Here is a 13,044-nt window from a genome sequence, read left to right as displayed (position 1 = left end):
TTTATTAAAGAATAAAGTGTCCATTAATATAATCATTACATACAACGTTAATCATCTATTAATGGCTCATAATTAAAATGGAATAAAATTACCATTTTACCCTTTTGACTATATCTTGTTCCTAGTATACCATTGACTTTACTAGTGAAGGTTGTGTCACAACAAGTTTGCGAAGTGAGCGCTCATAAATTTTTTAGTTCCAAAATTCAACTCAATAGGGAACCATTATTCAATCTATTAGAAGGTAGAGATTCCCTATGTGTTAAACTATGTACCCAGCCATATATATCATTGAGTCCCCAAACACAATTGTTCTTAGCCTGATCATTCTAACAAACCTTAATGCATGAATCAAATGATCAGATGACATATATAGGAGTTCATAGTAACCTCATGATTAAGACCATCGTGTATATGATCTTCGTTTGATGTGTTTGATTAATATTATGAAACGGTGTTCAAACAAGAATTAACAAATCACATCTGGTCCAATTCTATATATCACTATATATAAAGTACCTTCACTAAAGTGTCCTACTACACTAGTGACCCTGATCTAGCTCACTTGTATTCATAATACCAGTGAACCATACTAGCAGTAATTAATCTAAAGATTCCATAACTTTATTTTACTGTGAACTGTTTCAAGCTTATTATCTTAATCTCGATCCTCTCATACCAATATGAGATTAAGATCGCATAGGTAAACTTTGGAATTTTCTGATATTTACTTAATATTATCAATATAATATCGGACATAGTCTATATGTATATAATAATTCTATTCAATTATTTAATTCATTTAAAACATTTGTCAACTATTATTGCTTTAAAGGCATTATTCCTAACCGTAGGTCGACCACTAGCAGGCATGAAAAACATGGATGAAGCACTAACAATAGACTGGGACTGTAGCTGAGTCATAGATGTTTATGGATGAAGACTTGATGTTGTCTCATTAAATTGATCAAACATTTCTCATATTGTCTTCTCTACCCTTTTTGTCATCTCTTTGCACGTCATCTCATCATAAGTAGCACTAAAGTAATGATTGAGATACTCAGGCTTGTATCTTGGTCAAGGACCAAGGCAATTAGAAGTGCCTCATTACAATTATCAAGCTTTCCCCAATACTTGTCATACTTTAGTTTCATGCTCGTTGCCATTTTCATCAATAAATCATTCTCATTATCGTCAATTGTTAAGTCATACAGCTCATGTTGCATATTGCAGATCTCAATGAAGTACTTATTAGCAGTAACATAAGTAGTCCCACTATTCTTTAATGTTATTTAGTAAAAAGTTTCCAAAATCCTCAAAAACACTAGAGCATTATCCCAATCAACATCAATGGGGACCCCTCCTTTGATTTTCCATCTTCATCAACCTCATGAAAATATTTCATATAATTAGTATCTAATTGCATCCTGTCAAATGCCTTCCGAAATTTAATTGCACAATTGAGCGTTAGATATGTGGAGTTTCACCTTGTTGGGATATCTAAACACATAAGCCATTTACATTCAATCCTTTCCTCCATCACACGCTCCTTAAAAAAATTTAGCCCAAAAGGGGAAGACCTAACGAACCTCACAACATTTCTAATTGTTGCAATTGACCCATGTTTTTCCTTCAACCCACAATTAGGTTCAATACATGAGCGCAACACCTCATATGTAAAAACTTTCCATCCAAAATTAGTCCCTTCTCTTTCTCCTCGAACTATTCATCAAGTATATAATGGAAACATCATTAGAGGAATAATTGTCTACCATAATGGAAAACAACTTAGAGATTCCCCATTCTAAAAGACATAATTGGATTCATTGCCAATGGTTTTCCCTTTATGATCTACAACTTGGAAAAAATTGATAATTCTTTTCTGATACTCCCAAGAATTATCAATCCAATGAGTAGTGATGACCATGTAATTCAAATTATGAATGGAAGTCAAAGTATCGGTAGTAATCGATATCCTCTCATGGCTCAAAATATTTTTCAATGCCACCTTCTCCTCTTTGTATAACTTCAATACATCCCTAGCAACAGTCATTCGAGAAGGGATCTTAAACCAGGGCCGGCCCTGAAAAAAAGTGGGCCTAAGACGGTTTTAATAAATATGAAAAAAATGGGCCCTTTTGTATATGTAATTTTTTTATGTAATTTTAAATAAAATTAAACTAATATTTAGTAATATAAATACATTCCAAACCAATAATTCATTACATAAACTTATAAATTTCAATATATTACTTTAATATTATACGTCTTGCATTTTTAGATGCAAAAGTATTAATTAAATTTGCATAATCAAGTTTTGCAACTATATCCTTTTCAATGGATAACATAGCTAAACCACTTAATCTTTCTTGAGACATGGTTGAACGGAGATAAGATTTGATCAAGGTCAATTTGGAAAAACTCCTTTCTGCATGGGCAACAGTGACCGGAATAGTTAGAAAAATCATATAAGCAATCGAAGCATTTGGATAACTGCCATCCACTTCTTTTATATAGCTCAACACATCGATAGCTCTTTTGGTAAACTTTGACGCAACATATATAACTCTTGGTATAGGTCATCATTGTCAAGATCTGAAATCTCACCATGCTTCATTAAGTTTGTAAGATTGATACAAAAATTCTTCAAAGAGTCATCATCTGCAGACTTTAATTTCTCAAAATCAAACAATAGTCCGAAATTCTCCTCGAAATTCTGAAATTGTTCGAACCTATTTGAACAATAATTATTTTTATTAGTTATTATGGTAGGAATAGTGAAAGAAAATTTTAAATAAAACACCATGAAAGTATGCATACCTGGTTTTAAATGATGAAATAGCTTGATCAATTATGTAAAGAAAATAATCAATTTTAAATGACTCTGCTGCTGATTGTGTCACCTCCTCATTGACACTTTCATCAAACTGCTTTTTCCTGTAAACTTTTCGTTTCTCCATAAATACAGGTTCAACTTCCATCATACTTGCAATCTCAGTAGCTTTAGTCAAAGCCTCCTCAAAACCAGTTTCTCTATATTTTTGAAGAAATGAAAGTAGAATCTTTAACTCTTTGATAGCAACATCAATTTTCATATCTTCACTTTGCAGGATCTTGCTAGCAGTATTAATAGCAGACAACAAATCATACCAAATAACCATGTTCACCAAGAACTCAAAATTCTGAATATTATATGTTGCTAAAGTTTCAGGATCACTTTTTGTTTTGGCATCTTCATTGCTTTCTACCAAGTAATTTAAAGCTTCTTTTATTTGTGGAGCTTGGAATCTTATTGCTTTAACACTGTCAACACGACTTTCCCAACGTGTTTCTGATAATGGCTTAACAGTGAGACCAGGCACATGATCTCTAAATACTTTCCATCTTTTTGTAGAAGCTGAAAATAATGAGTATATTCGTTGTACCACACCAAAAAAAGACACAGCCTTGGGACAACAATGAGCCATATCAGAAAGTAAAAGATTTAGAGAATGACAGGCACAAGGAGTGTAAAATGCTCTAGGATTCATTTCAAGTAGCCTAGTTTGTACACCTTTATTCTTTCCTCTCATATTAGATCCATTGTCATATCCTTGTCCTCTTATATTATCAACATCAAGTCCAAGAATATTCAACGCATCTAAAAGTTCATTAAGAAAACCAAGCCCTGATGTGTCATGAACTTTTATGAATTCTAGAAAATACTCATCAACAAATATTGGACTTTCTGAAACATTCACACATCTTAAACACAAGAGACATCTGTTCATCATTACTTGCATCTGGAGTACAATCTAGTATGACTGAAAAATATTTTGCTTCTTTAATTCTACTAATTATGGAGCTTTTCACCTCAGTTGCCAGTAGTTGTATCATTTCATTTTGAATCTTGTGACTCAAATAATGATAATGAGTCTCGCCTCTTAAAATGCGACGAACATGTTCTTGCATAGTTGAATCAAATTCAGCAAGTAATTCTATAATTTGTAAGAAATTCCCATTGTTTTTCTCATATAGTTTTTCACAATCTCCTCGAAATGCCAAATTATTTTGCCCAAGTCTGTTCACAATAGCAAGAATTCTCTCTAACACTTGTTTCCAATGTTTTTTCTCTTGATTAACTTGTTCTTCTAAACTTGCATCAATTGTTAACTTCATTTTCAGTCATTTTTCTAATTCAACCCAACTAGCAATTGACTCAATGTGTTGTGTACTTCGTTCATGACTTTTTAGTCGTTCAGAAATATTATGCCAGTCATTAAAACCTCCCTCAGCTAAAAAACCCACAAGATGCTTCTTTGTTGCAAACAATTTACAACAAAAACAAAATACTTTATCTAAAGAAACTGAATATATCAACCACTTCATATCTTGTTTCTCTCCATTTGGTAATTCTCTAATATAATGCCATGAAGAAAAATTCCTACCAAAAGCATCCCTAGTAAACTCTTCCTTAATGACTCTTTTTGGACCTCTTTCAACTATAAAGTTTGTCATATTAATATGACCAATCCTATCCCAATTTCCTAGATCATCAATATCAAAAGGAAAGTTGAATACATCACTTGAAGTTTTCTCATTCTCATTCACTGTTTGATTTAGTTCTTCATTTTCATTGACATCACTTGAAGTTTTCTCATTCTCATTAAATGTTCGATTCAATTCTTCATTTTCATTCACATCACTTGAACTTTTCTCATTCTCATTACTTTCAATATCAAATTGATTCTCAATGTCATTCTCATTCACTACAAAATTGTCTACATTATTTGTATTAAAATATTTATTAAGAGAACCAACCTGACTTTTTTGCAAGAGTTCCTTCCTTAATTTCTCCTTTATTTTTTGGGCTCCTGATTTGTATTTGTAATTTCTAATAGGACCCTATAAAAATTGCAAACAAAATTAATGATATGAGTACAATAATATAGCAAAACTATAAAAAAAATAATAATAATAAAATTGCAAGACACAAGTCACATAATTTTATAAATCAAATGAGACCAATAAAAAGGTTTTTTTTTTTTTTTTGCCAATGGTGACCTTATTTTTTGTGTGAATGTGAATCAATGGTGATAAAAAAAATATGTGTATGATAAGTAAATAATAATTAATTTTAAATAAACATAGCAATTAAATTAATAAAAAGTAATAAAAGATTAACTTTGAAAGCTTACCATTACAATACAAGAAGAATAGATTGCTTTTTTCTTTGAATATTGTATATTAATATGATGATTGATGAGTGATGAGAATTGAAGAGGATAGTTGGTAAAATTGTAAATTATAATGGTGGTTTTGGAGAGACTAGAGTATAGAGAGGAGAGAGAACTCTTAGGGTTAGGGAAGGTAGGTGGGAAAAATTGAAATGGGAGTTTGAGTTTTTTTTTTTTTTTTTTTTAAAGGATGTGAATTGAGATTGAGATTGTGAGAGAGAGAAGGACGAGAGAGAGAGAGCCAAAGAGACTTTTCAGCTTTCCTTTTTTTTTTCTTTGAATTGCCTCACACGTTTTGGTCCAGTTGGACCACTACATTTATATTTATTTAAACTAATTGGGCCGGCTGGGAAGGAAAGGCTGCTGGGCCTTATTTAAAAAAAAAATTCTTGAACACCAGCTGGGAAGGGGAAAGGCTGCTGGGCGGGCCTTATTTAAATTTTTTTTTCTTTGAACACACTTAAGAGTTTACATGATATTTTTGGGCCCTGGGTAGGGGTGGGCCCTAGGCACGGGCCTAGCCCGCCTATGCCCAAGGCCGACCCTGTCTTAAACCTAGGTTGGAGTGTTTTGACCAATTTTTTGAACCCTTCACGATCAACATGTATAAATGGTAACTCATCCAACAAAATATATTGTTATATTATTTTATAATATAATGTAATATTATATTATATTATAATATAATGTTTTAGATTAAATAAATGTGACAAAGAGTGTCACATATTGTAACATATAATTGAGAGTTACAATATTTAGATATATGAGATATATCCAAATAATGTAACATATTTGGTGTTACAAATTTGTAACTTCCAAATATTACCCTTTATTGTGTAAATTTGGTGTTACACAATATTGAGATGAATTTCATAAAGCCATACGTGAAATGACTATTAGAGATATGATTTTAACCCCAATAATGTGTTTTTGGGGGTTACAAAATCATTTTGGAGGGTTTGGAACAGTTTGGAAAAATAACACATTTTCAAGTGCTGAAACTGGGCTGTGGCCGCGGCCTGGGGGACAGAAAGCAGTAGCCGCGGCCACTGATGTCCCTGGCCGCGACCACAGGTGCATTTCAGGCCAATTTTTCAGTTTTTTCCAAAAGTGTTGAACGGTTCCAAAAACCCAAATAACTCCTAAATCTCATTTTTAATTCCATATTAATCCAATTAAACATTGGTAGCATCCATGGGGGTTGGTGGAATTTGAAATTCAAAGGGTGTCTCTAAACTCTATAAATAGGAGCCTATAGCTCACTTGAAAGACACAACATTTCTATCCATTAGAGCACTTGGCTAGAAACACCTTGAGGCTTGATTATTCCAGAAAGCATTTCCAAAAATTTGTGAGAGATCCCTTAGTGCTTGAGTTAGGGGGAAATAAGCTTTTGGACAAAGGTTTCAAACCTTGTTCAAGTTGGTGATCCCCAACACTCTTCACTTTGGTTGTGTGAGTGAGAGTTTATTGTTTTTTGTTCTTGTTCTTATTTTCTTCTATTGTTTTTTCTTCTTTTCTTCTTGCTCTATTTACTTGTACTTTTGTTTAAGAGTTGTAATCCTTTTATTTCCATGTTCAAACACTTCAAACACTTCTAGTTTACTTGTATCTTTTTGTAATAGAGTTGTACTTCCTATTTCTATCATCTTACATCTCTTTCTCCTTTTATTTGTATTTTCAGTTATAGAGTTGTAACACTCTTTTTAATCAATCTATATTTATTTGTAATATTATTGCATAGAGTTGTATTATCTTACCATTTCTATTGAGGCAAATACATATTTTCCTAACATATATTGTGTCAGGGCTACCCTACAAGCTTATTTGTTATAAGGTACCGCTACTAAGCTTGTTTCCCCCTCTTTCCCTCCCTTTACCTACTGAAAGCTTAAAGTCTTTTGTTTCTACTCATCAATCTTAAACAGACTTAGCTTGCATACTTTCTTAAAATGGTTCCATAAATGACTAGTCCCATGTTTTCTAGTGTCACACAAGAAGTTAGACCCACAACAATTACATATACACTTAGGGGGAGGAGGCTCTTCGCTAGGATCCATTGGGGTGGAGGAGGATCTTCCTTAGTAAAATGATCCCATACAAATAACCATTTTCCCTATGTTTTCCCAGTACTAGCACAAGGGGTGGGAGGTCTACCCATCTTTTTAGCCATAGTTTTTCTTCCCTTTTCAGTAGGAGTAGGGTTTTCAGTATGAGTGAGAGGTGGTTGATCTTGATCTTCTACTGAAGGAATAGTTTCACCTACATCATTAATATCTATTACCTAATACAACATATTTAAGAAAAAACTAATCAGCAGAGCAGCACACAAACCTATAATCCACTACAACAGCATCACACAAGCCTATAATAATCCACTGCAACAGAGCAGCACACACAAACCTAATAGCCACTACAACAGGGAGTACATATTCATTCAAGCCTATATATTTATAATACAATCCAATATAACAAAAATAATAGATTTACCTCAAGTTTCAAAGTAGAAACATTGACTTTACTTTATACTAGTATGATTTCGCTCCAATCTATAAATAAAAAAAAATTGTCAATTTCTCAATAACTTTTAGACAAATTTCTAACACAATTAAGGTCCAACTCTAAAAAAAAGACTCAAACATTAGAAGTAACCAATCTTGATATTACTTATTTCAATGAAATTAACTCTCAAGAATTGAAAAAACTTACATGCATAATGCACAATCAAACAACAATAGGCATATTTTATTTTTTACCAAAAAAACAAAAATTCTTATTTTCCTTAATAACTATTCTGATTTCTAACTTATATAATAGTATATATATATTACTAACAAATAATAATTAACAAATATAATACATAATTACATATACTAACTTAAGTTATTATTTCTGTTAACAAAATTACCTAATATATATATATATATTTATGCTATATATCATATGATAACATAATTATCTAATATATATTTCTATTTTATATAGTAATAACTTATATATTATATAATATATATTAAAATATGTTCCCAAATTACTAAAACCTACCGTAAAATTTTAAAGAAAATCTATCCCAACCAAAATGAAATTAGTATGTGTGCTTTAGTTCATAGTTTATACTATTTTAAAGGAATTTTTACACAAAGTATAAAATTTGACCCTATGTTTACATTTTTACGAACAGGCGGTATTTTTTTACATTTTTATATTTTCTCTTATACGGTTTTCACATTTTTATATTTACACATATACGATTCACTTTTTTTCCTTTCTCACACATGTTTCTGGCCATTCATCTTCTTCAACGTTGCTTTACTTTTTTCTTCAGCAATGAATGGTTTATGAGCATATTTCCCCACAATCTTGCTCATGCTCTTACCTACCACGATCTTATTTCACTTTTTTCTATTGAAAAAAAATTATTTTCAATTTTCTCATCATGGTGTGTACTCGATCAAGTTTTTAAACTCCTCCATTTCAAAAGCTTGTTCCAAAATTTGACAAGTCTAAAAAATCTCCTAATTCGAAGAAGATTGTAGTATTTAAAGTTCAGCCCAACCCCAAATCAATGGCAAAAAAACCTTCTGGAAAACCTTCAAAGGTATCATCGTCTAAGATGAGGGCAGCTCCAAGTGATGATGAGAAGGGTAATTTGAAGAAATCCAAACTGGGTTCTTCAGTTCATAATGTACCAGGAGTTACTAAAACTAAGAAAATCAAGGTTTGTTTTACTTTTTATTTTTGATCAGTTTCTTCAAGGGTGTTATGTCATTGTTTTTTCGGTTTTGATTATTCATTTATGGTTATTTTTTGGTTGTTCTGTTTCCGTATTTTATAATGTTTAGGGTTTTTATCCTTTTATAGTTATATTTGTTTTAGGGGTTTTGGTTGTTGTTTTTAGTTATTTCAAATGTGTTATTGCTATGTGTTTATATTCATTGATTTTTTTTAATTTTGTAGTTTTTTTTTTTTTGGGTTTTTTCCATGTATCAATTTCATTGTTTATGTGTTCTTTAATGTTTGGTATTTTGAAATTAATATGTTTTGTGAATTATTGTTTTCATATTGTTTCCTTGTTCTCTTGTTGAATGTGAGTTCGTCGATATGTTGTAGTAAGTTTGTCTGTATGTTATACTTTTGTTTCTTTTATTGTAGTTTTTGTGTTATTATTTGATGTATGATTAATTATTAATATATTTTTTGGCTTTATTTTTTGGTTATTTTTAAGCCATTAGTCTTATTTCTGTTTGTTTTTTGTTGCAGGATTGGGATTATAAGATGAGACCAAGTCGATTCTTTTTTTCAAGGGTTGTTCTTAGTTTTAGTTATAAAGTTATTAAGGATCTCAATAATTATTTGAGTGATAAGTAGAAGGAGATGTTTTCCCAAACTTGTTTTGGACATTTTTTGAAAATTTATGCATTTAGTATTTAGCCTCAAGTTGTTCATGGGTTGTTGTGAGGAAGGTTAAACAACCTAATGAGTATGAGTTTTCGGTTATGGTTTGTGGTGTTAGATTGAGGTTTAGTATTGAGGAGTTTGCCTTGATTTCTTGGTTAGATTGTGTGGGGGATTGCAATAAGTTGAATTTTAAACAAGAGTCAAATGGATTTCTTGAAAAATATTGGCCAGGTTGTGATAAGCTTACTAAGCAATCTATTTATGAGTGTTTTAGGGCTAAGAGGTGGGATACAGATGATGAATTCGTTGTTAAGTTGGCTATTTTATATTTTGTTTAATGGTTTCTTTTTAGTTTTGGAAAGGATAAACAAGTTCTTCGTGAAGATTTGGATGTTGTAGATAGTGGTCGTTATGATGATTATGCGTGAGGTAAGACTTGCTCTGAACAAACAATTGGCTCTTTGAAGGGAAAATTAGTTAGTTGGTATAATCCTCTTTATCATTCATATAAAAAAAAATGTGGATCCATTTTATAGGATCCTAGGTTGCCCACATATTTTCCAAGTGTGGTTTTATCAGTGTTGTTAGCATATGAATGAGAAGTATTGCAAATTTGTTACGTGTGGCATTCCTAGGATTCTTAACTGGACTTGCTCTACTATTCCTACCTTCATGATGTTGAAGACTACCATTTTTGACATTCTAGCAAAGACGGTACATTTTATTTTTTTGTTGTTGTTTAGTTGTTATTATATGTTTTTTTTGTTGTTTTCTAATTTTTTTTTCATTCTTTTTTTTTTATAGTTAAAGTTGCAGAATCTAAAACCAACTGATAATGAGTGTTTTGTTTTAAAATTGGAGGGCTTTGATTTCAACGCTGATGTTAAGGATCGTGGGAAAGGCAAGATTTATTTTGTCTCTAATTTGGATGTTGGGGTTCATTCTGAGTCTAAACTGGAAATTGGTGATGGTGACATGCCAACAACTCGTCCTTAAGTTGAATTTTGTGTGGATGATGAAATGAAGGCTAAGATTGAAATAATTGTGTCTAATCAACAAAAAATGTCTGCTGACTTACTAAGTTTGAAGGGTTTTGGTGAATCCCAATTTATTTTAGTGTTTGCTGCATTGTCTGACATGCAAACAAAATTTAATCAAGTTTTTGCTGATTCATTTGCTAAAGTATTTTTCTGTTGTTATTGCGTTGATGAAACACTTTCGTTATGTTGTTCTCTATTAATCCCTTGTGTTGTTTTGATGATGCGATTGGTGATGTAGGATGAAGATGTTAATTAAGATGGAGATGGAGATGATGGGGAGGGCAAGAAAGATAAAAATGTTGATGATAGCGATGTAAGTGATAGTGATGATGACAATGTGGATGATGCCAAAGAAATGGTTGGTGAAGATAATACTACTGTTGATACCAATCAAATTGAGGTATCAAGCAATGAAGTTCATGATGATATTGTTGAATATGTTTGTTTTGTTTTTGTTAGTTATAGTTTTTAATTGTTATGTTTAACTTTTTTTTATGATTTTTGTTATGTGTTATGTAGATTGTTTGTGAGAAGGAGTGTGATTCGATTTCTGAAGACTTAAATGAGATTGATGTTGAAAATTCTTTTATGTCTGGGTTAGATGCTATCTCAAAGATTGTTGTACATTTTTTTCTATATTTTTTCATGTTGTTGTTTAGTTGTTTTAGTTGCTTTAGTTACTGATGTTTAGTTGTTAACATGCTATTGTCTACTTGCATCCAAGTTGCTCCACTGTTGATGTTGACATGCTTGATGTTGTGCAACCTAGAAAGGAGACCGAAGTTACTGATGGTGAAACTGTTGCAGCAACTAATGTGGGTTTGTGTTTTCATGTTGTTGTTTTACTGATTTCAAGTTGTTTGTAATTTTAAAATTTTATATGTTGTGTTTTTTATACAGTTGACTCCAAGTTGTCTTGAGGATGGTATTGAGATTGAAGCTACTGAAGAGATTGAGAAGAGGATTGTGAAGCCTGGAGTAGCTTTAAAGTCTCCAATCATGAATGAATTTGGGTCTTCTAGTTCTCCTGAAGTTGGGCAACAAATTTCTATGGTTAGTTATGTCAAAGGATTGTGCCCACTGTATGACAATATTGGCCAGGGCCCTAATATTGATCACAAGCATGATTTTGATAATTGACTTTTTGAGGGACATAATAAGAAGCCCATGTATGTTATTTAGGTTTATTTTTTATTATTTTTGTATTTAATTATATTTTTAATGTCATTTCAATATTGCTTTTTCGTCTTAATTGTTGAAGGGAGAACAAATTTTATGGAAATGGTAAGAATATTATTAATCCTGCTTTTCAACTTTGTGTGGATGATGTAGATGACAAGATGTGGTTTCAAAATCTTGTTCATTGTGGTGAATTTCTATCTGATTCGATTAGTGTTTTTTATATGTTTTGATGTTGTTTGTTGGTTGTTGTTTTGAATTTTTTTATGTTCCCATGTTTTTATGTTATTGTTCTATGTTTGTTTTCTCAGCATATGAATGCCAATTTTTATTACATGCGAAAGAAAGGCAAGTTTGCATCTGCACCTAAGGTTTCCTTCACAACAACAGATTGCTTCTTTCATGAAAGCATAACTTATTTATATGAACGTTATGCCAAGAATGGTAATGACAATTCTGTTGTGAGTCTTAAGCATGTTGTTGCTCAATTTATTAAAGGTAATAGGATTATGTGTGGGTTGTCATGGGTTGATGTTGACCATGTATTGTTTCCCATCAATATGAAAGTTGCGAGTCATTGGATTCTTGGTCGTTTAAATATTAAGGGGATGTGTATTTAGATGTACAACTCTTTGAGGACTGAGAGGTATGAAAGTGAAGTAATGAGGGCTATTGAACCATATTCTATTTTGTTGCTTATCTTTTTTTATTTGCTTTATTTTTACAAGCATAGGAATGACCCTAATCCAACTTCTAAGGATCCAAAGGCTCGTTTTGAAGTTGTAAATTTTGATGGCTTGCCTACTCAAGAGAATAAGTAAGTAACTTTTTTTATATTTGTATTTGTGTTTTCTTTTCCAATTATTTTTGCTTACAAGTTTATAATTTTAATGTTTCTTTTCGGTTGCTTTGCAGTGATTGTGGCATTTTTGTTGCTTCTTTTGCTGAGTATTTTATTGATGGAAAAGATATTCCATCAAGCAATTTCTATGTTGAAGACCATCGTGCTAGGTTAGCTGTGTTGTTTTATTCATACTGGAAAATGAAAGAAGAAGAAAAGATTGCTAGTCAGTCTGAAGCTCCAAAAAGGGCTAAAGGGAAGGACAAGGGTGTAGTGGTCAAGGAGTGATTTTGTGTTTGGCATGGCATCAACATTATGGCAACTACAAAGAAACTAAAAAACAACGGGGACATTTTATGTTATTTTGGAT

The 13,044-nt window shown here is 31.7% G+C and overlaps 2 protein-coding genes across 2 annotated transcripts; both read right to left on the bottom strand.

The window, feature by feature from the left end:
• Positions 1-1,019: 1,019 nt before the first annotated feature.
• LOC133815239 (uncharacterized) lies at positions 1,020-4,158 on the bottom strand. The gene is made up of 6 exons (XM_062248096.1): positions 3,777-4,158; positions 2,821-3,727; positions 2,608-2,732; positions 2,267-2,428; positions 1,590-1,722; positions 1,020-1,275 (listed from the first exon to the last, which is right to left on the bottom strand). The coding sequence occupies exons 1-6, from the start codon at positions 4,156-4,158 to the stop codon at positions 1,020-1,022; spliced, it is 1,965 nt and encodes a 654-aa protein (XP_062104080.1).
• Positions 4,159-4,164: 6 nt separating this feature from the next.
• On the bottom strand, positions 4,165-8,584 carry LOC133815238 (uncharacterized). Its single transcript, XM_062248095.1, has 3 exons — positions 8,492-8,584; positions 7,374-7,500; positions 4,165-4,760 (listed from the first exon to the last, which is right to left on the bottom strand). Exons 1-3 carry the CDS (start codon positions 8,582-8,584, stop codon positions 4,165-4,167), a joined length of 816 nt encoding a protein of 271 aa, XP_062104079.1.
• Between the last annotated feature and the right edge of the window lie 4,460 nt (positions 8,585-13,044).

Source organism: Humulus lupulus, chromosome 2 (genome assembly GCF_963169125.1).
Source record: "Humulus lupulus chromosome 2, drHumLupu1.1, whole genome shotgun sequence".
Lineage (NCBI taxonomy): Eukaryota > Viridiplantae > Streptophyta > Magnoliopsida > Rosales > Cannabaceae > Humulus > Humulus lupulus.
Note: the sequence above shows the minus strand (reverse complement) of the source record. Positions and strands in the feature narration are given on the sequence as shown.